Source organism: Stigmatopora argus, chromosome 2 (genome assembly GCF_051989625.1).
Source record: "Stigmatopora argus isolate UIUO_Sarg chromosome 2, RoL_Sarg_1.0, whole genome shotgun sequence".
Classification (NCBI taxonomy): Eukaryota; Metazoa; Chordata; class Actinopteri; order Syngnathiformes; family Syngnathidae; genus Stigmatopora; species Stigmatopora argus.
In genome coordinates this window covers 12,445,001-12,471,177 of record NC_135388.1, presented here as the reverse complement: position 1 = coordinate 12,471,177, position 26,177 = coordinate 12,445,001, and the positions used below count along the sequence as shown (strand labels likewise).

Genomic DNA, 26,177 nt, shown 5'->3' with positions numbered 1-26,177 from the left:
ACATTCGTACTAACTGAGTCAAAGGCATTTCCCCAGTTGAAGGCGAAAATTTGCCTGAATGTTAAGATTTAAAAAAAAACAATGATTGATTTATTGAGAAATAAATTACTGGGTGCGCCCTTAGTCACAGGGCAGCTCATTGTTGACTGCACTCGAAACAAACAGCTGACCTAAATTCTGCCAGCTGGAAGCTTGAACCAACTTTCTTTCCCAAACAAAAACATAGAACAAAAGAGATGTCATGGAAACAGATTGATTCCCTCAAGCTATTTCTCGCATATCATTTCTGGTGCCGTTATAAAAACCACTCGTATATGATTCTCTGGTAAGTTGTTTTTACATCGAGTCTGGTCAAATGGACTTACCTATACACCTGGATCCATCCAATGAAGCGTAGTAGCCCTGAGGACACTTGCAGAAGTAGCTGCCGACAGTATTGGAGCATTCGCCGATGCCACAGACACCCGGGATGTTGGAACACTCATCAAGATCTAAGCAGAAGAAAGGAGTAATTATTCTTTTTTCTTCAAAATCTTTTGTGGTTTGTTTGCAACAACTACAAACTGGAATGTAATCATAACCGTTCGTCCATGAAAGGGATTCAAAGGGAAACTTGAATTAGTGAAAGAGTGACCCAATCATAAGGACATTAAATACTGGGCCTTTATGATGTTGCTTTTTTCACATCACCAGACACGTTAGAATGTGACAAAAAAAGAGTTTAACTCATTCTACACTGTCCAGATGTTTTCCAGAAATCATTTCAAGCCTTAAAATTGTCCATCCTGTATTTTACCAGTAATATGAATACCACAAACTGCTCAATGTGTTTCATTAGATTCCAGCCCGGAGAAAACGTTGGTCTGGAATTTGTCATACTTGTGTCATAATGAGCCCCCATTTCTCATTGTCACACTACTGGCTTTAGTGGAGGAGACAGAATTACACAATGGTGGTTATCCATTACCAAAAAGGATCTCTCCACACAAGAGGGTAACTTCTTCCAAATTGCATGTGGATATAATATTGGATCAGTCTTTCAAGCTCAAAATTACGAAATTACAATAGGTTCAGCTTGGATCCAAAACCTCCCAGAAAGGATGCTTTTTTTTTAGTTAATTTGAACATAGTAGTTGCTGAATTGCCAAACTCACAAAGCAAGTTTTCAGTTTACCAACCCTGGCATGAATCTAACTGCAACTTGAAAAATGCTATACTTTTGTGCTGTTAAACATTGAACTCAAGTCATTTTTTCGGTGTACATTTGATGCATTATGGCTGCCAAGAGTTTATTCTTACCATCACATTTTTGTGAGATCTCATTGAATTTATGCCCAGCGGGACATTTACATTCAAAGGACCCTACTGTGTTGATGCAGTTTCCTCCATGACAGATACCAGGGATTGCCTGGCACTCATCCACATCTATACAAACACAACATCATTATCATTAATATACACATACAATTCACGTAATAAAAAGATTCCTTTCCGTGTTCAAAAGTAATGCTGAAGAAGAATTTATAGTCTGGTTTCGACTCTGCAATGTGAAAGTTTTCCCCACTGAGAGAATGCAGAAGCCAAGTTGGGGAAGGAAACGGTAGAAACAGAGACACTGGGTTTTGCTTGGGAACATTCCTTTACTCTGCAATTTGAGAAATATAACCTGCAAGAAGTTGCATTAATTGGTTGTTTAAAATCTAAAAATGCTGAGAAAAGGTGCACCACTTTTCGGACAGCTTGCTGTGGACCAATTCTTATTTCAAAATTTGTGTTACCCATAAACCAGAAGCAATTTTTAAAGGGCGTCAAACCCATCTTTGTCGTGTGCCACGTTGTAGTTGCGGATCATTTTGGTGGGCTATTGTGTATTCCCACCAAGGATGATACATTGAATTGACTAATCAACAGCGAATTCATGACCAAATGCACCGATAACTTTTTTGATAGTCGCTGAATCATTTAGAGATATTATTGACCTCAAAATGATCCAAATCTGTTTTTAACATCTTTTTCTTTTAAAGGAAAATGTGGAGTATGAAGGTTAAGAGACGTGTAACGTGCTGTAGAGGTCCAAGAGCCTTAATTTCAGATTTCACGTTGACACCCTCAAAAAAATTGGGGATTGATGCAATCTGAGAGAATTCCAGGTTGAACTACAAGTGGGTCCTGGCTCATGTACTGTACTTGTGTCCTGTGGAGGTTGCGATGTTGTCGGATTTGGACAAGGCAGCCAGGCTGAGGGACGCCGTTCGAGAAATGAGCTCTCCCACATGGCACCGCCACTGACCCGTGTTACTGACTCTGACAGTCCCAGCACAGTAGGGGACTACGGGCATTCCATACACATGTGGGAGGCATTGCCACCCACCCCAATTTAACCCAATTAGAAATAATCCTCTGGAGAGGGGAAGGCGAGTCGAGGTGAGGGGTGATAAGACAAAGGCATGGAAGAGGGGTAATAAGACACTGTGAAAGTGTCAGACTAGAGTGAAACTCAACTTTTCTCGCAGAGCCAAAACAAAGCGCCGAGTCAGAAAAAGAGATTTAAGCACAGACTTTACCTTGGCATGCTCCTGTGCGGTGGTTTTGTATAAAGCCTCGCCGGCATGGGTGAGGCTGGGCTGGGCACATTTCGCAAGGGTGACCCCATGCCCGTCCCACTGTGGCACAGCACAAAGTTTTCGTGCACACAATGCCACTGATTTGCCCTTGACACATCTGCTTGTTCACCGAGGCGAAACAAGGACCCGTCCGATAGTCTGTGAAGGCAAAACAAAAGTGAGTCAAAATTGTGCACTCTCACGAAAAACAATAATACAAATAACACAGGTAAAGTAGATGGTACAGTGGCACGTCTACTTACAAATGTTTACACATGAGAAATATTCAGGATAGAAAAAGCTTCCATGGGAATCATTTTGTTCCAACATACAAAAGCAATCTAAGTGTTGAAACTTCAAACGAAATCAAACATCCCCGCAATAATAACTTCCTGTATTTTATTCTGAATTTGTTGTGGTAGTGTTGCTTCCCCATTGACATTGACACTGTGGAACAGGGGGAGTATGGCGCCAGACAGACCCGAAAATGGCCAGTCTATAGCAAACGGAGTAGGACCACACCCCAAAGGCTGCAAACTAACACACAGCACATTTATGGAATCTAGTAGGTGATTTCCAGAAGGAACGAAATAGCTTTCAATAAAATTGAGTGAAACATTCTTCACCCTCCTCCCTTCCAAAATATGTTGAGTAGCTAATCACAAAGTGTCCCTTAATTACTAAACACCACTCATTTTCCTGCGAACCTCCAGTATCAATGACGCACACCAAGTAAATTGCTTGGAAGATGCTGAAACACAAACATGAGCAGTGGCAAATAAAATGTATGGATTCCATTAAGACAACAAAAAAACAATCATTTTCTCATTAAACAGTAGAGAGAGAGCATATACAGAGTTTCTAACAGCGCAGTTGTTTAAAACAAATGGGACATTGTGCATTCCCAGTGTGGACCGGGGCCCGTCCCAGGCCAGTCACGTGCGCACCACAGCTTCCATGGTGTCTCTGCCTCTGGCAGTAACTCTATGTGAACCAGAACTGGGTCATCTCTCATTCTCCCTCTCTTCCTCCCACCCGAACATTCAATCTTAACTGCAGACATACAGCATGCTTGCCATTGACTCTTGACTCATCACAATCACGATGGAAACCATAATGAACATATAATCAAGTATTCATTATAATAAAAGTTTGCAAAAAGTCTCAAAATAAACTTAACTGATGCTAAAAGTCCATTAAAAGTGCCTCTCCTTTAATAAATGCTATAGTGTTCCTGCTATAGAAAAAAATATATAATTTGAGGTGTGAATTAAATAAAAACATACACTTGAAAATGAGATTAACAGGGAGAGGCTGAAAGTTGAAAAGTGGTGGTGTCATTTCATCTGCCCCCACCCCCTTTTTCTCTGTGAGCTGTGTGCAGCTGGTTGGGGAATCCACCCATGGTCGGTTCAGATGGGATTGCTCGCACGTGTTCACACGCACACAGTCAGATTCAGAGTCCTGTCCCGCTCATCTATAGTCTCGCCCATGATGATCTCAAAACAGAGCAAAACTTGCGAGAACATTGCTCCCTATTTCTTTCACTGATGAACTTGGGGAAAATAGTTGATAAACTATTTGGGAGAATAATTAAAAACACTCCCAACAGTGGGAAACGTGTAAAGGTTAGGTATTTAAGGTCTGGAAAAGCAGATATTTTGAAAGCAATAGAAATATCTGCCAAGGACGTGTGCAATTTATGCACAACAACAACCTTGCCAAGCAGGAAGTGGATCCAAAAAACTCCTTGGATTCATTTCACATCATAAAAAAACATTTGTACTAGTCTACTATAACCACTTTTAGTCAATGTTAATAGCTATTTTGACACTCCCGCCTATCTCCAATATTTTGGCCACCTCATTGACAGGTCATTCATTCATTCATTCATTTTGCGAACCACTTATCCCTACAAGGGTCATGGGGGGTGCTGGATCCTATACCAGCTAACTATGGGCACCAGGCGGGGGACACCCTGAATTGGTGGCCAGCCAATCGTAGAGCACATGGAGACAAACAACCATTCATGCTCACACTCACACCTAGGGGTAATTTAGAGTGTTCAATCAGCCTACATGTATGTTTTGGAGATGTGGGAAGAAACCAGACTACCCGGAGAACGCCTTCAACCCCAGAACTGTGAGGCTGACGCGCTAACCACTCGGCCGTAGGGCCACCCACCTCATTGAGTATCGCACAAAACTGGGCAATGTATTTTTCACACTGTAAGTCACACCTGCGTACAAGTGACAGCAGCCTAAAATTGTACAATGTAGAGGGAAAAAGTGAGCTAAAAAAAAAGAAATGCCATTTAATGTGTCAACATAGTAATGATACAGTATTGCCAGCGGGCCTTGATCGCTCAACAAAATATCCGCTACCACCCTCAACCAGCTCGGAGGGGCCTGGCCGTACTTAATGCTCAGATAGGTTCTGCCATTGATGAATGTATGTGTTATGGGGCCTTATATCTAACTCATCCGAAACCATCAACAATGCAAAAAAAGATACAAACAGGGTTATCTTTGTCCTAAGCTTTCCACCGGCCTGGAACAGATAGAACAAATCCAATGAGGCTTTGAAGAACTTTGCATGTCTCCCTTGTCGCCTCATTTCAACTCAAACTGTCACCATTAACCCGAGTGAAAACATGCTCTTGGAAATGCTGGATTTTGCCAAACGAACACGTGCAATCGCAAGCCTTATGCACAGCGCGAGGCGATATCGCATTCCAGACTAAATCATATTAAGGAACGACAAAGAAAATATTGATGAACCAGCCTGCATTTTTGGACAATTGAGTAGTACCTGGTGTCGTGGTTCTCCGGTCAGCACAAGGCCTATGTGTTCACGTTGCGAGACAAATTTTTCACATCCCAAATTGACTATGTTTCTTGTCGGATTATGCCCGGGCTGTTGTGTTCTCACAAATAGGATAAGATCTCACTGTATAATGGGACACAGCTCTGTTTCAAGAAATCAAATTGTATGGGGCTAGATGTGTTCACGGTTGAATGTAGATTTACTTCATTCGTGTAGTCCTCCAGGAAATGCCTGTGAAAGTGTCTTAAAAGTAGCCAAAGCACTAACAGATCTATTGGTTTGTTTTTGTCTCAATGAAGACAAAATGTAACGTGACCTCCTTGGGGAAAATAAATGTGGATCAGCTAAGGCATGTTTACCAATCAATCTTTATTGGAGCGTGATCTTAGCATTATTAACAGCACGGTTCTGCTGGATTTTTAATCTGATATCCTCAGAACAATTTTACCATTGTTGTCACGTGACCTGCTTGGCATGTTTGAGATAATGGCACAATAAAAATAAACTGTGTGTGTACAGGCAAGAGCATTTCAAAATAACTAACATTGTCCCACATGAACTTTGGGGACTGAGCTTCCACACAGGAAAGGAATAGAAAGCAAATTCTTGTGCGTCAGAATGTGTTTGAGCAGATAAGGCCTGCTGCTAACTCATCCGGCTAAAAGATAGTGTTAATAGTTTTAGGCTTGAAGAAAACACTGAAGTAAACCAGAGAACAAATCATCCACCAGACGCCGCTGAGAGGCCCCTAAAGTCTGGACTCGTTAAAAGGGACGATACTAATTAGGAGCACTGCTGACAATCTAAATATTAGCTTTACGAGGCCAACACTTTGACCTCTACTGGTCATCACTGCAGCAGACCTCCGGTGCGTCAGCTCTCGCAAGTTTGAGTTTAAGATGTTGCACAGGCTTGTGTGCTTTGGAGAGCTCGCAACCACGGGAGGTTGAGAGGACTCAAGCTAACCAACAGCAAACGCTTGAAAAGACTCTACATTCCCCAGATGCTTATTTCAGAAATTGATGAGCATTGCTGGGCAAGACATGTCAACATTTTGCTCGCACAAGAAACCACATTTGGCAGCGCACTTTGGTTGTGAAGGGTGTTGGTAAAAACACAAAGACTACATTACCTCTCTCGCATTGAGCCCCAGTGAAGCCGTAGGTACACACACATCTGTTGGGAGCCACACACCTTCCTCCATTAAGGCAGCCATTTTCACACACCGCTGTCAAAATTGAGAAAGATGTCAAGTTTTGTTGACCTTGCACTATACCCGTACAATAGCTTGTCTTTTGAGTACACTGTGCTAGATTTCTTGCTTGATGTGAACAGACAAATTTGATGGCAATCCTTTTTTCCCCAAGAATAATAACATTCATTCATTCATTTTCGGAATCCCGCATTATTTTTGGATGTGGGAGCAGACTGGAGCACCCGGAGAAAACCCACACAAGCCTGGGACCCTGAGACCTGGGATTGAACCCTCGACCCCAGAACTATGAGGCCGGCCGGCACGCTAACCACTCGTCCCGGCCCGCCAGAATAATAACAATATTATAATAATGAATAATCTTGTATGTTTGATTTACAGTAGATGAAAATAAAATGTGTGTTGCTGTATCTAGAGAAACATCAACCTGTCAACGCTGTAGTACTTCAGCATAATGCCATAAAAACTAAAAGGAGAATATAGTATTTTCTGGCCTATGTTGCAAGACTGTTTTTCTTACATAGGCACGCTGAAAAGTTAATATGTTAAAAATATAACTGGGTGTTGACAAGAACAGTAAATCTAATGTCTCTCTGTGATTTTAAATAATGTAACAACAACAATATACTAATACCCTGCCTATGGTATCCATTCAGAAGTACATAACTTTGCACAACTTGAGTATCTCTTAAAGATAACTCTAAACTTTAGGAAAACGAAAGGAACACACCCTGGAGCTCAGTCCAAAAAAATCAAGTATAATGTAGCTGAAAACAAAATTTGGGGCCATGAGAGATTTTTTTTATTCTTCTCTCTATATTCAGCCTATGGTGTGTGTTATTTCAACTGGTAGTTTTGATTAGATTCCTTCAAAACAAAGCGAAAATAACTGTGACACTTACGTTGACCGCAGTGGTTTCCCACGTAGCCTTTCTGACAGAGGCAGTGGTCCTCAGCGCACGAGCCCCCATTCATGCAGCGGATGCTGCAGTGCTGGACTGTGGGCAGAACAACACAGATCAAATAAAAACAATATTCATAAACCATTTTAAGTAGGACTGTAGAAAGCGTAACAAAGATCTCAGCTCTATTAGCACCTCCATTTTGATAAAAAAAAAGTCATTTGTACAGAATCTGGTGAAAAAGATCGGGTTTTGAAATGTATTTATGAGAGTTGGGACAACCCACCTGATTTGGATCCACAAGTTGTTGCAATTTGACCGGTGGGGCAGGTGCACAAGTTGGGTCTGGAGCAGAAACCATCTCCGCAAGTACTGCGGCATATGGCTGCAAAAAGCATGCAACACCCAATGTTACATTTCAAGGAGTCGTCATTGCACGTGAGAGAGAATGCAAACAACGTCCACTGCAGGTTTGTTAAAGCGGAGGCCACATGTTGCTGAGCCATTCTTGAATTTTTGGACTTGCCATAAAAGTGCAGCAGTTACTGTTTTTAGTTGTTTTTTCAGGCTATTTTTCCCCACTCCATGGCCTTCTTTCCCACAGCCTGTTGTCGGCTGTCCAGCTCTGGTCAGGTAAAGTCCAGCCACTGACCCTTAGTCCCTGAACCCCACTGCTAAACAATGTCATTAGAGCCGTGACAGGCATCCTGGCAGCCAGCCGGCACGCCAGACTGCAAGCATATGAGGCTACGGCCCCTCAGACCTTCCTGTCTACCGAGGCAGGGGGAGCGAGAGCAAGTACAAACTATAAAAAGAAACATTCAAAACAGTGGTGCGCTGTAAATGAACAAGAATTTCTAATTTCTACTGGCTGGGGGGTCTTGTTGTCTGCTGCCACTTTATAATCAGGCATTCACTAAATGAGTGCAGAGATGGATTTACGCTCAAAATTGTCCATTTTTGTTGTTGTGTTGAAATATTTCTAAACGGTCTTCACTTTGTAGTAATTATTTTGGTCGTGTGTTGAGTATTCTGTTTTTTTTCCAATCTTCAGAATCAGTGCAGAGCCCAAAACCAATATCAAGATTGTGGAATAAAAGAAACTGTTTGTTGTTGACTGCAAATGAGTATTTTTCCTGTTGACACTTACGGACAATGCACTTGTTTCCTCCAGTAAGAGTCTTCCAACCTGGGCAGCAAAAAGCATTGTTCCTTGAGCCACACACATTGGGTCTGTAGAGAGACAGCATTATGAGTTCAAGTATTCAGCTGTCATAGAAAAATGAAAGCCTTTACTAATAAAGGAATAATATACTATATAGGGTGTCTCAAAACAACTGAGGTCATTTAAAATCCAAACATGTATGCAATTGCATGTATTTAGCAAATGGAGTTGAAAAGACTTCATTCTGAAAACAAAACAATCCCTGTGAAATTGGAGGACACAATCTATTTCTTTCGATTAAAACAATGATATTCAAACCGTCTAGGTCAGGGGTGTCAGACTCGGGTTGGTTCGCGGGCCGCATTAACGTCAACTCGATTTCATGTGGGCCGGACCATTTTAGATATAATATTTAGATTTTTTAATATAAATGGATTAAAAGAACTGGATTAAAAGCCCTGATTATTCAGGTTTTTATAGATCTAAAAGAATGTTTATTTTAGCTTTTTTTAATATATATTTAGATTTTACAAAATGATTTTTGAACTAAAACACAGAAAAATGGATTAAAAAATTACAATTATTGATTTAAAAAGGGGAAAATCGGGTAATTTAATATACATCTATACTCTTCATTTTAATTTGATCCTAAAACTGAAAGTCGGCACTCATGATTTACTTTCCCGGGCCACACAAAATGATGCGGCGGACCAGATTTGGCCCCCGGGCCACCACTTTGACACATGTGGTAATTAAAAAGTCTGATAACTGATTCCACATAAAAACTCATTTATATTTACCGGAATTGTTGCTGCATGGCATCCCACAAGTGCATTTTTATGGTCCTGCAGCAAATGATGTAAACCTTAAAATGGCTCACACAAGAAGCTTAAGCTCAGCCTCTAATCTGTTCCACTTCTCTGTTTCTTTTTATTTCTCGCCAAAACTAGATGGAGCCAGTCACTTAAACAGTGCCCCTGTAAATATGTCGCTGCTAAAACAGAGAGATTTCACTTGTCTCTTCTCTTTGTGTAGAAATACAGCAAACAATTGTAAAAACCGGTGTAAGAGAAAATGCTATCGTAAGGCCATAACTCAACACGTCAATATTTAAGACTGGAAAATTTTACAGTTGATGAATATGAGACCAGAGATAGCAGAATAATCTTGACCATTGCCATTTTCCTGGGAGAGGTACATACTAGTATATAGATTAATCTATTAATTATTCATCTTTAAATCTGACGAGAAAGCACAAATTACTGCCCAGTTTGAAGTCAAAATGCGTTGGATGAACCCATTTGGTGTTTGCATTTAGTTTTTAAGATCAATGGCAATAAAAAAGTTAATGCAAAGATGGCTCGACGTTTTTTATGGAAAAGGATTTTCAACGAACATCACCTAACTCTTAATCTTTAGACATCTTGCGAAAAGTTGGTTGACCCTTGAATCCTTCCATCTTTCTGAAGAACTACGTTTGTCCACACCTGATCTATTCAAACATCTCCCGTTGACACTGCCTTAGCCATTCCGCCCCCTACAGGTGTTCCCTAGGTGTGCAAATGAGAGACTAGAATCGCAGTTGACCCGCGGGGTCACTGGATGTAACTCCAACCAGATCCATGAGGTAATCACGAGGATGTCAGAAACATTCTTCTGCTGCTAAGTCAGCGTGACACAGCACGCAGCCTCTTCCTGAGCGCAGATGTTCACATAAATGAACTTAAAGCACGTCAAATAAAAATGTCTACTGTGTGACCTTGGTCAGGTGCTTGCTGTCATCGCCGCACACAGATGTTCCCTTTTTCTTGCCTTTTGTTTTCTCGCAAACACGCGCAAAATAAGCAGGCAATCCAGCAGAGACCGACTGTGTACAGCTGCAGATGTGATTTCTCCACTTTTTGGGGGGCCAGAAACAGGATTAGGTTGTTTCCCTCTCTCTCTCTCTCTCTCACTCTCTCTCTCTTTGCCACAGCCACACACGACCAATGGCCTCCTTTGTTTGGATGTAATTTATTATCGCAGGCAGCAGGAATGTGATCTCCTTGCCAGTATTTAATTGCTAAGCTTTGCTCCAAACTTCCCCATCACGGACAATCTTACTCATCTCGGGCAGCCTTGCATTGTTGTTGTTATTAAAACATGGACACACATATCCCCTGACCTTCAGGGCCCAAAAAGGACAAGGATTATTGTGTGTGTGCGTGTGTGTGTGTCTAGCATTCCGTTAGACATGTGAATAGGAAGAATCCATGAAAGCAATACTTTTATCCAAATGAGTCATCTTGAGTATTTAATTACTGTATTTAAAGCAAATTTTAATGCAACGTAATTTTACTTTTGTATTTTTGGTGATGGAAATGATCTTTTTTCTTCATTTCCTACTGGTCATTACGTATTTTTATCTACAGCAGTAATGGAGGGGTCATCAAGACAACACATAGAATCTATTGAGTGGCAATGTTGTTGTATTGAACGGTAGCTGCCAGCCCTTCCCAGTCAAAATGGGTTGGACATCAATTAATGTCAGTGGCACCCAATAATTTTCGAAATGTCATTTAATTTTTCAAAGAAAAAAATGAAAGCTTTTTGTAACCAATAGTGGTGCACGATTAAAATGTGATTTTATCAAGATTACTTCATTACAAAGCCGCTAATTAATTAGACTAACTTTTAATGAAGGAGTTAAATTCATTAAATTAAATCCCTTTGCAACAGTGGGAAGGCTGTGAGTGTGTTTTCTTAGTTTGAATGTTTTAAGTAGTAATATGTCAAAGTTACAGTGTGGTCAGTCTACATTTTTAGAAAATCTCGGGTTTGTCTATCAATGGCATCCATTGAGTCAATGTGTAGGGCAATATTTAAATTGCCACACTTTGATCACATCCACAGTGTGAAAGCAAAGAATTGTGCTTAGTGAAAAGACAAAGAATTTTAAAGTTCTGATGTGTAATATTGGAGAAAAAAGAAAAACAAAATTCCTAGAAGTTAGGCAAAATAACAGTGATCAGACATTTTTTAAATCCAGTACTATTTAAGCCAATCAGTGTGGTTATATCAGATCATCCTTGTTACACGAAGGGTAATGGACTTCATGTTTGACACACAATGGCTATGCTCGTAATAGGTGTCATTTTATATATTTATGTTTCTCTATGTTATCACGAGATCTAAAAAATTAGTGATTTGCATATTTATATTGCATGGGCAAACATAGGCTTCTAAACCGTGATTAAAACTCTTTAAGTGCCATTAACGGTGGTAGACGTCCAATCATGTGGTACATAAAAACTAAATTAAAACACTTCCATCTTTTAGCACTAGTAGATGTCCAAACTATTTGAATTGAAGTGACACTGGGATTAATTTTGAAACGCCATTGATGGTGATAGACGTCTAATTGTATGACTTTTTTCATCATTCTCGTGATAAATTTAAATGAGTTAATCACTAGTAGATGTCTAATCGATTTGAACTGGTCATGTGGTTCTTAACAACAAAATTAAAACTCTTCAAATAAGTTTATCACTGGTAGACGTCCAATCTCCGTCGATGGTCGCTAATCATTAAATAGGAATTTAAGGTGACTCTCTAGTTCAGAGGTGGTGAACAAGTGGAATACAAAGAGCCAAAATGTTAAACTGTGAGAGTCAAAGATCTTACATCAGAAGTTCCCGAATACGGGATGAATAAAGTTATCCGATCCAATCCAATCCAACATAAAAAAAAATCCAATCAGCCAAATTATTTTTTTAAATAATGTATTTGTTTTTTATGGACTCTGATGAATTTGAGTGTGTTTTAAGGGATAATAAAAACAAAAGAAAGATGAAACGAGGCAAACAGCCACAGAATATACAAATTATGATAAGAAGCAAAGAGCTGCATTGATTTTAAACGGGAGCCGCATGTGGCTCGAGAGCCGCGTGTTCGCCACCCCTGCTCTAGTTAGTACTTGAGTAGTTTGGGGAGAATTTGTAAGCATTTGAAAGAGTTACTTTAGAGTACAAATGTATGCGAATAAATCAAGGCTGCTTTCATGATGTAGGGATTATGTGAGAGTCGCATTACCCTCCGAGCACGTCCGTCCCTCCCCTCCTTTTGGCTCTGGCGGTTCGGGGTTCGGTGGGGCGAACTTCTCCGCTGTCCGGAACTTCCGCGGCTTCTCCGACCAGGACGCAGAGGCACAGCTGGGCCAGCAGAAACATCTGCAGGAGCCGTCCTCCTCCGCACGTACTCTCCCGCATAGCCATCCACTCTCCTCAAGTCTGCTTTAACTCGATGTCCAGCCCTCCAAGTGAGGAGCGTCAAAGCTGCAAAAACAATAAGAGAGCGGTAAAGGGAATGCAAAAGAAGAAGAAGAAAAAGAAAAGAAAAAATCTGCGCAACTCCTATTTTCAACGCACAAAAAAGTGCGCACATTTACTTTGCGTCCAGAGGAGGAGATGGGCTTGACAGCCAAAAGTTGAGTTCTTCTCACGCAGCTATGATGATGATGATGATGAGGATGATGATGATCCAAGTTCAGCTTCCTTTGAAAAGATGCGCACGGTCACGCGTGGAGTGGGCCCGTGCGCATCCAGCTGCGTGTGGATCCACTCGAGAACATTTAGAGAAGCTGATGCATTCCACTGAAAAGCCACTGACTCTCTCTCCCTTAGTCGGCTCTTTCCTCATCCCTTGCCTTGCTCAACTTTACCCCCTCACAAAAAAAAACTCCCCTCCGGAGTCAAGCATCCCAAAAACGCCCACCTAAATTCTGCTCTCGCGATACTTAAAATCGTCTGCAGGAAAAAAAGGTTTCAGTTACTCTGAATGATTTTTTGAAAGTCCTTTTCCCTCTACTATTCACTAAAAGTCTCTTCACTTCAACTCGTGTACTCTAAAGTGAAAAAGAAGTTGATATATCTATAAAATAATAGATAAATAAATAGAATCATAAATTTGAAAGAAAATGATCAGTCCATATATCCACATCCTGTATTCTTAAACATATCTCATTAAAAGAGTGGCATATCCACACTAAGGTAAACGGGGTAAAAACCTCTTAATATGTATCATTTTCTATTCCACTTATCCTCACAAGGATCACCAGGGTGCTAGAGTCTATCCCAGCCAATTGTGGGCACCCTTAAATAGATGCCAGCCAATAGCAGAGCACAAGGAGATAAACAACCATTTATGCTCACACTCTTACCTGGGAATAATTTAGAGCAGTGGTGGGTAAATTATTCCCAGATGGGCCGCAGTGGGTGGGGTTTTCTGTTCCAACCCATCGGGAGGACACTTTTTCACCAACGTGGTATCCAATCAGATTGCAGTCTGGTGCTCCTTGTTTTTGCAGAAACCTCATTGGTTAGACTGCCTGTGAGGAATGCCTGCGTGGGTTTCCTCCGGGTACTCCGGTTTCCTCCCAGTCAAACGGATTGGCTGTCTACTGCTGTCAATGGCAGCCAATGATTTAAATGACTGCCCTTTAAGGGTTTAAAAACATGATTTGTGATGAGTTTTTTATGGTGAACTATTAAATTAATTAAACTATTGTTTCATTTAGGGCGACATTACATCTTCACACATGAAATGTACTGAGGTGGACCAAGTACTTGAGTATAATCATGCCATTCAGTCAGTATTGAATGATATACGGTTCATATTTACAGTGAGAGTACAGTATGTTTTGAGGAATTTGGTCAAGGCGAGTGATAGTTTTCACACTCTTCAAGTCTGCAACCCCACCCAGCAAATACAGAGCGGCTCTGGCTGTGCTGAAGCCTTCTGTCATTCTAAAAGCAAGCCAGACGTGTTGACACACTTCCACTGATCATAGCCACGTTTTCCTCTTTTTGGTCAGATGTTAGTTTTTGCACCTAGACAACTATTCCAGGTATAGAACACGTCTTCATTGAGTATTGGCTCGTGAAAAAGTACTCGAATACACTACACGAATCCGTAATACTATCAAATGCTACCTGTGATAGATTAGTTCGCTCGTATTAGGCTCCAACAAGCCAAATTTTCACCTCAATTTGGCAAAATGGTGCCCTCTGCAAGGCCTTTCCAGCCCATCCCAACTTCTAAAAGTTTGTCAGCTTCGGCGGTTTCTGATAGCAAACTAACTAGCAGCTTTCTCGCATCAATGTCTCCAAATGATTCATGATATTTTCTTCCTTTACAATTTGGCTTGTTTGAACACCTGCAAGCGCCTGACACGCGTCCTCCCAAAAATACCATCAGACTGCCTCGCTAAATATGGAGGGCAGTGGCGTCTGTTCATAAATCAGAACACCCCTGCTTAGATGTTGCTCGTCTCTGTACGACAAGTCCAGGGTGGGTAGGTTGACCCACACATACTGTCCGGGTCAAATTTGGCATTTGATCGACAAATAGCCTAAATGTAATTCTTTTACAGTGAAATTTTTAATGTCATGTTGCAAAGGGTGTGAATTTCGACACTCCCTCGCCTCGAATTAGTTTTTTCTAGTTTCTTTATTAGTTCTGTCAAGTAGAGAATTATGGGCGGACTTTTGAATCATACACACATAAATGTGTTTTGGTGGGGCAGAGTTTTCAAGAGTGAATAACATAATACAAGTGTGAGATAGGAAATGCCATTTAAAAGTATCTTGTCTCACTTATAGTATTCCGCGTTTTATAATGTTTTCTCCCCACTACACATTGTGTGCAATAGTTACTATTCCAGCATGACCAATTTGAGCACGATTGTCTGTTTTCTGTTTTCGCCTATTTATATTTCAAAATGGAGCACATATACTGTATATGTTATCCATCTTTTCAAGGTGTAGACAGCTTTAGAAGTGCGATGAAATACTAGAGCAAGTGACTTTAAAATGAGAGCAGACCACATTTCCAGCACAAATCCATCCCAAAAAGTATCAATAGCATCGCACTAGAAGGCTTAACATGATCACCAATTCTGGTTTTGACTTTTTTTGTTTTTCTGATATATTCCATACAAAAATTGTATGTTTTTTTTTATCATTTTCAAAGAGTTTGGAGGTAGTAGTATTTGGAAACTCAGGACGCAATAGGGCATTTATATGTAAAATGCATCCCTCCTAACGAAAAATTCAAGTTACGAAAACATTCCTGGAACAAGTTAATTTCTATCACAGCATTCCAGAACAATTTTTTTGGCTTTGTAAAAAAACAACACTGTTGCGTCGTCACATTAAATTCAGAGTTCAACTTTTCCAAGTGCAGAGGTTTTGGTTCCAAAGCATGTTTTTGTTCAGCCCCGATAATATAACAGTAATTAGCATACACTTTAAATATGAGCCGGTAAATCAGCTAATCGCAAAATCTGTGATTCGTCCACTATCAAAATAACCATTTTTGGCAGCTCTAGTTTAGAAAGCAAATAAACGGCCAAGCGCTCCAGACGTGGCCTATTCCCTTCTTCCTTGCTAAAGACTTGACATCTACCAAAAGAAAACCTCCCCAAAATAAAACCCTCCCACCTCATATTCATTCTTCCACCCCCTTTTTTTTATTCCTCATTCTTGCTCGTACCCGAGCATGGGTGTGATTTTTTTGGGCCCAAAAAAATAGCTGATCCCAGAATCCCGTTATAGCAAGAATGTCACAGATATTTGCCGAATACTTTGATTTAAGTGCTAAAACGGAACGTGGGTCCTCGCCAGGTTCGCACCACGCCGTTTTGGCTGTAAGAAGCCAGCGCATTCCAAACATCCTCCTTCATCAAGCAAACTTTGCATGCGCATCGCAATCATTCTTTCATTAAGCTCGGCTCTGGCCTGCGTGGTTCTTATTTCCCGAGGCCGATCTTAATAGCCGAGATGGAGATCGTCTCTCGCTGGGTTGTGGCCTGTAACCCAGTGAGACTTTCTCACACTGCGTGTTGTCTTTGGCCGAGGCCGGCGCGGTTCATTTCCTTTTGTCTTGTGCAGCACAACTTTTGCCAATATTCATGTGCAATGTTTTTAAGAAAAAATTCTGTGGCAGTCATCAATGTATTTGGGCCGAGTTGTGGTTACTTCTACCATCTCCCACCCGTACATACAACTGAGGTGGAATCTCCCTTTTTGTAACCATTTTTTTGGGCATGTTTTCTTGGAAGGCTGCTTCCTAGAAGTTATCAGAACACACGGAGCTTTAAGTGTTGACCTTTCACCTACGCTTCATTTCATGATGAAGATACTCTTTGCCGAGCAGGACAGGAGAGGAACACTAGAGTGTGAGTCATCAGTGGTGTAACAACCTTTTTTTTCTAGCCAGACCCCACCTCTGACATCACTCCTGATTGGGAAACTCAATGACGGCATGGAACAATGAACACCATCAATCACTGCCAATTATTGATCAGAAAAAGACGCTAAATGCGGTAGAATCTGGGAAATCAACTATCTGTAGGTGAAATCTCTGTGTCTCATTGGCTGCCATTGACAGTGATAGACATCCAATCCATTTGATCTGGGAGGGCTGGCAGTGAATGGCCACCTACCGTCTGCTGGTACTACAGATTGCAACCACATGCGGGGAAATGACCTAGGACAGATGTATAAACACCCTTGTCTAATGTGTAATAATCCCGTCATAAGCTCTCAGCGTTGTAATGAACTACGCTACTTTGACTCGGAGGCACTGACTTCCTGTTTGTTGTAAAGTTGGAAACAAATGAGAAAAAAAGATAATCATTCATGAGAAAAGACTTCACATTACACAAAGAGCCAGACACTTAAAGATGGAATAACAAAACTAGATAAAAGAATAAATATTTAGAGATTCAGAGAGAGTTAAAGAAAGAAATCAATGACGAGTGAAAGAGTGCTCGTTTGACGTAGTTTGTCACCTCCAAGGCCCGTCGGACAGTGTATTCGGCTTCCATCCAGCCTCAGCCTGCCGCCCACGTATCTTTGTGTGTGTGTGTTTAATGCCGAGTCCTCAGCACACACAAATCTGACCATCTTAGGCATGGAAAACATTCCCTCTCGAGTTTTTGCCGCCACCATCTGCGAGAGACACACAGGCACAGATGGAGAGTTCCGCAAACACACCGCATGGAAATAGACATACAGAGATCCTATTATACCGCACACTACTTGTGGATTTGTCAATTTTGGGAGTGTTATGACACTGACAAAACGTGATCATACTTGGCACTGCGTCGATCGGAAACCACAACCGGAAAAGAGGAAACGTGGATGTGGAGTGCTTCCGATCGAGTATCTTTTACAAATACTGAATGTATAGTATGCAGTCAACATCATCAGCAAGACAGTATATCTATCATTTTTCAAGCATGTTTTACATCTGACGTCATGGAAAGGGAAGAAAAGCACAAGTCCGACTAGCGGCACCTGCTTTCCTTTGATAGAAGACAGACTGTTTTGCGAGCATACTGTAAAAGAGGTCAATGAAAAGCTAGGATTACAGGAAGAGAAACCTCATGGGAGCAAAAATTTGGGCTAATTGGCATCGGATGCACATGAAATCCAAGTGTTTTTAGGTGGCTTCCATGTGAAAACCTATGATCACTTTCCGACTAGAACTCAAGACATAATCAGAAGACAGAAGAGCACAAAGAGAAATGAAGTCCAACGGAGAAGCAGCCAAGAGAAGAGTTGGAAATCAAATGTCTTTAGTTCATCTGTTGTCTCGTGCTGCAAACTTCCAGTCCCGATCTCCCCTTCATCATGACGTGTCTCACACACACACACACACACATACACGAAGCAGAAGCTAATGCCTTCAAGCAGCAATGACCTATTTTCCATTGGGGCAGCAATAAAAAGACAGTGGAAAGATGGCGATTTCGGAGGAGGTGAAGCCACTACAGCACTAAGTTTGTGGATGTGTGTGTGGGTGTGTTTGTATTTGCATGTCCTTGCATGGGTGTGCTCATTCCTAGGCCAAAAAAGCAAAGGCTGTTTGGAAAATATCCATCATTTGGGCTAAAAACCTTTATACCAGGGGTCGGGAACCTTTTTGACAGCGAGAGCCATAAACAATTCATATCTTATAATGTTATTTTTTGAGAGCCATTCTCAGAATTGAAAAGTAAAAATACATGAAAATGTGTAATTATTTTTTGGTCATTTCACCACTTTTGAAGTACAAAAAGTCTCCAAATTCTCTTGACAACATTGTTATGCTGCTAATAAATCATTATCAATGATATCATGCATCCAGAAGAGTAATAAAAACAAAATTATGATTAAAGTGGTGGTAGAGGTAGTGTCAACGCCACAGTGACGCTCTATTAGTGCGTTCGGGACTCAGCTTTCTCACCAGTGATTTACCTATTTTACCTCACAGGTTAGTGGAGAGCCATATGCACTCATGGAAAGAGCCACATATGGCTCCCGGGCCATAGGTTCCCTACCCCTGCATTATACATTATACTAAAGCTCAACTTTTTTAATAAAAAAGGGGATTTTAATCATGTTAGATGCATAGACTGCGATTGTCATCAACTCTAAGTTGGAATGATCAAGTGTTCCTTGAGTTCCTGATTTGTGGCATCGGAATAGCAGGCAGTCGGGCAGACAAAGTAGTGAGTCTCCTTTGTTTTTGTGTTAGCAAAGCATCACATGACTCCTCCTCCTGTCCGTGGCAGGAACTTGAGCAGGTTCGCACCACGAGAGTGTTTAAGTGTTGCCAGTGTTGTTTAGTTTCCTTCGAGATGTGAACTCTGCGCGACTCTGATAACATTCAGTGGAGGAACAATTTCACGCTCTTGTGCTTTGGGCCCTTTTATGACTTAAATTGTTCCACTAAGGCGCTGTGGAGTCTGGTACCAGTTTGTCATATTTTTGTCAAAGCCCTCCAGTCAATTCTGCAAAGGAATCCCAGCACAAAATAGATTCATAAATTAAACTTGGGTTTGGAGGGCGGCGTGGGTACGCGTGTAATCCTGAAGACATTAACAAGAGGAAATATATTCCGTCAGATTGTTTTTTTTTTACTTGACTGCTAATCATAGTGACGTTTAATGCACCCATGTGATTCAAAACACTGTAAATGAAGAACAACAAAAAGCAGTTTTGCTAGTTCCATTTTTAATGCATTCCAGATGAACTACATTAGATTTTTTTTACATCCAGTCCATGATCAGGAAATATACTTGTACTGTCCAGCATGAGACAGTTTTATCTCACTGCTTTGTGTATTTTGGATCATTTTGAGACCCAAAGGCCCACGTTTCTAACTTGGGTCTTAGTCTATAAACTTTTGATAAACTGCTCTACAGTTACTCATGACACAAAATGCTAAAATGGCAGCCATCCTACTGTGCAAAGTTTATTTTGACAACATACCAACACGGCAATTGTGGGCAAATTTATAAATAATTGTTCCAAGAATCCTTCATTTGGAGGATCAAAGCTTTATTGCGTCATCCCGAAATTACCTCTAAACGTCATGAATAAATTGGAGACTTTTTGAAACAGTGTTGCTATGAGACAAACTTGATGACACCGTTTCCCACAAAGAATAAAGTCATCGACTGTGATGATCCAATTCAATTTAACTGGGAGAGGCTCCCTGGCACCCAGTGAGTTAAGAAATCCCAGTGTTTGCTGGCACCACAAATTCTGACCACATGGAGTGAATTAGCCGTGACCTCTCAGTAAGTGACTGACCTTGTACCTGACACGCACCACACTTTTGCTCCCGGGGAGTCCAGCTTCGGGCGAGGTCCATGTGACTCAGAGGGAATCCACAGAGACGTCACAAAGCTGCCAAAGCACTGGGAGTGGAAAGAAATGCACATGTTCAGCACCGATTGTTTTCGGGTTGTCCGAGTCTTAGTTTGGCAAGGACACAATCAGATAAGGCCCAGATTCTATTATTGTGTTTAACGTTGGCACAGCGTGAAAACCCACACAGGTGACCCAGCAGAGAGGAAAGTGCAAAGTATTGGAAGAAATTTAGATGGCACGCAAATATTGGGAGAATTTGACATCAAGGGCTCTCAAGAGGGGCTTGAGTTTATTCAATCAAATAGTTATGGATCCCACTACTTTATTTACTTTGAATATCTGGAAATATGATATGAATTGGTGAAATAAGTAGGTATAAGTGTTAACATGTTCATAAGCACACTAATTAATCCAAAGGGAGGATCACTGAATGTTTCTTGTTAAATTTAACATTTAAGTCATTGGCGCCATCTTGTGGATAAAATATGCACTGAAAACAGTTTTATAAAATAAATTTCCGGGTCCCACTATACGTATAGTATTAGGTTCATCGAGCTAAAATATTAACTTGAAAATTTCAAAATATTATTTTGTTGTAGTACCTAAATGTGTTTGCTGTTCGTAATATGTCAGCAATGAGTCGTTTGAGTCGATTTTGTTTGTCATAGAATTATCACATAATATAATAAAAGTAATTTAATTCAATTTCTCTTTGTGTGGTTGTCGTCTGCTGGTGCCGGCCGGCCACCGATTAAATGTGTACGTGAGTGCAAGAAAGAAGGCAAAAACCTGGGCAACGAAATAATCATTTATTTAACATGAAGTTGTTCACCTAAACAAACATTTTCAAGCAAAACAAGAGCCAAAGTAACACATGAAAACCACGGTGAAACACACAGAAACTTACTCGGGCAGTGAAACTTGACGCAAGTGGATGACTGATTGGCAAAAACTGGGGGGTTTGTCAAAGACAAACTGGGTTAACAAGACAATAAGGGACCGGTGTGTGGCATGAGAGGCAGTGGATTGATTGGTCGACACGCAAACACACGTGAAATCAATGCGCGATCAAGACACGCTAAAGAGAACCAAACAAACTCAAAGCCTTACAACATTAAACGTTTTAATGCCTAAAAGGAAATTTACGAGACAAAGACAACCCCCAAATGAAGCTACTTTAAGATGTTTCAGTCATCATCACATTTTTAGAAGTAATTGAAAGATATTTAATATTCCAAATAAAAATCAGGAATTTTTAGTACAGACAGATTGTCTCAGGACATTTTGCACTTCCTATATTTTCCTATATTCCAATAATCATCTGATCTCATTTTCTGAACTCATGAGGGTCGCAGGGGGTGCTGGAGCCTATCCCAGCTGGCCCGGGGAGAACATGCAAACTCCACACAGGTGGACATGACCTGGATTTGAACCCAGGACCCCAGAGCTGAGAGGCCAATGCGCTAACCACTCACGCCACTGTGCCGCTGTCTTTGCATTGTATGTTTGTTTATTTATTTATCATGCCACATTCTGATCCTCAGTTTAACAAATGAAATTTGAAATTGGTCCTAGCATCCAATGAACTGAAAGAGACCCTCGGAGACAAAAGTTTGGACGTCCTGGTGGATGGAAAATACAGTGTTGTCTGTTCATGCAGTTTTCTACGATAGATACAGAGGCAGCTGTGATGACCACTTGCATCTTCATGTCAGTGTCCATGCACGACAGGTGTTTTGAGGCAAAGCTGGCTGCTCCCCGTCACGATGGGCATTTGGCTGTGCATGTGGAACCGCACCAAGTGACCGACACTAAGGAAGACCTGGTCGCATGTCCGAACCTGCTCACATACAAGCACAACTGGCATGTTGAATTGTCTCAACTTCTCGTCCAATCTCACGTCTCGTGTTGTTAATGCTAACCTGGCCTTGTGGATCGACCAGCAATAAGTGTCGCACCGTGGTTCCGTCCATTCCGCTGAGAACATACTGACCGCGGGCCGAGCTGCTCTCTCGGACCAGGAAATCTCCGTTATGTGCCAGAAGTGATTCGGCTCGCTGTCTTTCTAACCTGAGAACAGAATTGCAGTATTACTGCTATTTGATATACTGTCATTTTTAGACCACAAGCTGCACCCACCAAATTTTAGCAGGAAAACAATATACAGTCGTAGCTCTATTTACGAAATTAACTTGTTACAGAACTTTTTTCGGAACTTGAAAATTTCGTAAGTAGAGCAGTACTTTATATGTAAATTCTCTAATTTGTTCCACGGTCCTCACACAACTACCAACTAAACCCTTTGAAATTGGTCAAAGTGTCCCAATTTTGTAAGAAAGATGCGAGGAAACACGAAAATGAGAGAAAAAAAGGAAATGATTTATTAATGTCTTAAAATGAATAAAGCATATGAAAACGTGCCCTGCGCCACTGAAATAGTTCCCTCTCCGTTATAATGGGAGAAGTAATACTCGTGTTTGTCCGCCAGGTGTCGGCAAGAGCACGATCTACCAGGGCTGAAGTACATTTTAGACTTTTACGTGTGCCCCGTGTGTGTGTGAAAATATGTGCCATGTTTCATTTGTAGTTTTTAATTGCTTAGTAAGTGGAATTGCAGTCAGTAATAAGGGGAGCATTTAGCCGAGTTGGACAGGTATGTAAGATAGAATCTAGAAACATGGATAGTGGTTGTTGTGAGACAGCCAATTGAATTGAATTGAATGCTTTTATTGTCATTATGTGAGATAGAATGAGAGCGATGAAATGAGAGCCCAGTAGAGGGTAGCAAGGTTCTAAAGCAGGGGTGTCGGACTCGGGTTGATTCGCGGGCCGCGTTAACGTCAACTCGATTTCATGTGGGCCGGACCATTTTAGATATATTTAGATTTTTTTTATTTATAAATGGATTAAAAGAACTGGATTAATAATCCCTGAATATTCATTTTTTTATAGATCTAAAACAATGTTTATTTTAGCTTTTTTTTAAATATATTTTCAGATTTTACAAAATGATTTTTGAACTAAAACCACAAAAAAATTGATTAAAAAATTACAATTATTGATTTAAAAGGGGGAAAATCAGGAAATTTAATACACATCTATACTCTTCATTATGATCCTAAAACAGAAAGTTGATGATTTACTTTCCCGGGCCACACAAAATGATGCGGCGGGACAGATTTGGACCCCAGGGCGCCACTTTGACATGTGTTCTAAAGTGAGAATCAATGCATCCGCGACAATATTTTCAAAATAAAATAACAGATAAGGAAATGCATTTACATTTTGGGGGATTTTGGAACTTGGATCTTTTTCGTATCTCGAGTCACTCATTTGCATATAAAAAAAATTGTAACCTGAAAATTTCATAGCTAGGGGCGTTCGTAAGTACAGGTATGACTGTATAACTACACAAAAAGCGGACTGGGATATAAACCGGTATTGTAAGAAACAAAATTACGAATGAATGTGATGACCCACCTGCCATGAAACCAAGCCTCTTCCTGGATCAGGTGGTGTGTTTCACAAATAGGAGAATATTGATTACACCGTAGTTCACAATCAGGTGGGTCTAAAGCAGAAAGTAGGAGGAAATATATAACAATGAGTGGTGGAAAGTTTGGAAGTGTTAATATTCAGTTGTGGAACTTACATTTTTAGTACCCGTTTTAGAACATTTGAACTTTTTTTAAAGACCACATGATAATGTATTTTATGATCATAGATACAGCGAATCTTCCAAAAGAAACGAGACACTGTTCTGTCATTGCATTAAATCTATTTTTATTTTCATTTGATTCCAGCTTTTAGGGCTGATTATTATCATGAGTGGCAATAAAATGCGGCTCAATAAAGATTTGACAATATTCGTTTTTGGGACTAATGGACTAATACAACCGTAGGAGGGCAGGCAAAAGAGTTTGCAATTTTTCCTTCCCATCTCTTATATAGACATGCAACAATGCGCGTTATAAAAATGCTACGATGACACTGCGGGCAAACAAAAGGAAATAGAGAAAATATGCTTTGAAAGAAACATTTCCATCTGGATGTCAAAGTTGTACCTGTTGATCGGTCATCCGTATCCTGTGCTATCGAACAATTTTCATACAAAGAAATTGTTGCAAAGGACCCAACCTGAAAGAAAACAATATGAAATTTAAAAAATAGTCTGTCTTCCTTCGTTAAACCTTTCATGATTGATTGATTAAAGATTTTGATTGAATGAACGCTCATTTGTTTTTCATTGTTTTTCTGGTAGAACAAGAGGCAAAAATAATAATACAATTCTCAATAACTAAAATGATAATAAGTATAGTGACAGAAAATCTTTCCTCTCTTTAGGTATCTTGCTGTTTCTCTATCCTTCATTTATTTAATCATCACCAACGGAAATACAGTAGTCTACTTTCCCAAATAAAATTAGTTGTCAATCTGTCTGAAATTCAACCATTGTTATGAGTCTTGTTTGTCTTGAAGGACTCGATTTTGTCCATTTCGAATACCAATTTTCCTCGGTTTCATATGTAGTTTGTCAGCAAACTTCAAATGCTTGAAATGTTTTTTTTTTGTCTGCATTACCTGGTTCTTGTCTACCCTCGTGACCCGCATGTCCTCAAATCCCTTCTTTGGAGTCACATTATAGTAGTGATGATGCCTACTGGTAACATCCCGATTGTTATCTAGGGCAGCTTTCGGCTCTGTCAATGTCTCCTCTCGGCTCCATGTGTTGCAAACTCTGCCATCTGATCTACACGCAGAAGATGAATTATAAAAAATCCGGAAACAAACAAGAGCAGCACAAACAACATTCGTCACCACGCAGACCTGGGATCAGTGGAGACGGGCGACGGCGTGTGACATAGTAGCTGTTTGAAGCGAAACTCGAAGGCCCAACCGATGCTACGGATGACATCGGCCGCTCGACCTTGAGGGCACTCGAGGATATGACATGCTAACACAGACACAAACAAATAATAAGTATGAAACTAAATTATAATCTAAGATAGAGGGGAAAAACAAACAATAAAAAAAAGAATCCACATTACCTCTTTGATTGACTTGGTCTTTGGCTACATATGCAATGTAATCTTCCATGTCCTGAAAACATATGCATATACAATCACGGTGTGTTTACATTTATTTCCGTGTAAACATTGTGTCATCAGCACCTGCTCATGTGCTTTTTATAAAACTGCTTTGACCATAAATCAATGAGCAGGCAGGTGCATATAGTATAATGAAATGCACAAGCAAACGAAGAATATGGTTATTGCGCCGCAGACTTGGAGACACGTGGCATGCTACTGCTAGACTTGCTGTTTTGATAAATCTGTTCAACAATTGGCCTACAGTGCAGGAAACTTGGGCTGACCTTTCGAGTTTGCGTCATATGAGAATTTAGTGTTGCCTCAGAAGGAACCTGATGGATGCTGGATAAGAGAAATTGCTTTTAAAGGTGACAAGACTGCAGCTCGCAATAGTGACCTAGTAGTGGCAATTAGGGAATGTTGACACTTTGGCTGTAATTATGTGGTTCCAAGTCATTGGGTCACTGGCAGCTGGCAGCCAATGAGTTAACCTAATGTAAAAATTTAATTTACCAAAAAAAACTGCTCCACATAAAACTAAATAGATAAAGGTGGGACTTAGACCCAGTATTAACAGTTAATTATTTAATGCACGTGTCAAAGTGGCGGGCCAGGGGCCAAATCTGGCCCGCCGCATCATTTTGTGTGGCCCGGGGAAGTAAATCATGAGTGCCAACTTTCTGTTTTAGGATCAAAT

General features: G+C 40.6%; 2 protein-coding genes across 4 annotated transcripts in view; both read right to left on the bottom strand.

The window, feature by feature from the left end:
- fbn1 (fibrillin 1) overlaps window positions 1–21,865 on the bottom strand; it is a 50,751-nt gene extending 28,886 nt beyond the window's left edge. The window contains exons 1-12 of one of the 2 annotated variants that reach the window (XM_077593681.1): window positions 21,298–21,865; window positions 20,331–20,437; window positions 17,540–17,699; window positions 13,130–13,241; window positions 12,781–13,022; window positions 8,695–8,777; window positions 7,831–7,929; window positions 7,545–7,640; window positions 6,562–6,657; window positions 2,565–2,762; window positions 1,300–1,425; window positions 366–491 (exon numbers count right to left, since the gene is read on the bottom strand). In XM_077593681.1, the coding sequence (XP_077449807.1) occupies window positions 366–491; window positions 1,300–1,425; window positions 2,565–2,762; window positions 6,562–6,657; window positions 7,545–7,640; window positions 7,831–7,929; window positions 8,695–8,777; window positions 12,781–12,962 (1,006 nt within the window). In that variant the 5' untranslated portion in view covers window positions 12,963–13,022; window positions 13,130–13,241; window positions 17,540–17,699; window positions 20,331–20,437; window positions 21,298–21,865. The remainder of the gene's footprint in view (window positions 1–365; window positions 492–1,299; window positions 1,426–2,564; window positions 2,763–6,561; window positions 6,658–7,544; window positions 7,641–7,830; window positions 7,930–8,694; window positions 8,778–12,780; window positions 13,023–13,129; window positions 13,242–17,539; window positions 17,700–20,330; window positions 20,438–21,297) is intronic. The other variant, XM_077593690.1, reaches the window with a different exon arrangement.
- An 18-nt stretch (window positions 21,866–21,883) lies between these two features.
- The window catches only part of LOC144068815 (SHC-transforming protein 1-like), a 10,894-nt gene continuing 6,600 nt past the window's right edge, over window positions 21,884–26,177 (bottom strand). For both annotated transcript variants that reach the window (XM_077593646.1, XM_077593655.1), the window contains 7 exons: window positions 25,439–25,490; window positions 25,218–25,344; window positions 24,972–25,140; window positions 24,455–24,527; window positions 23,871–23,961; window positions 22,313–22,460; window positions 21,884–22,230 (listed from right to left, as the gene is read on the bottom strand). In XM_077593646.1, the coding sequence (XP_077449772.1) occupies window positions 22,102–22,230; window positions 22,313–22,460; window positions 23,871–23,961; window positions 24,455–24,527; window positions 24,972–25,140; window positions 25,218–25,344; window positions 25,439–25,490 (789 nt within the window). In that variant the 3' untranslated portion in view covers window positions 21,884–22,101. The remainder of the gene's footprint in view (window positions 22,231–22,312; window positions 22,461–23,870; window positions 23,962–24,454; window positions 24,528–24,971; window positions 25,141–25,217; window positions 25,345–25,438; window positions 25,491–26,177) is intronic.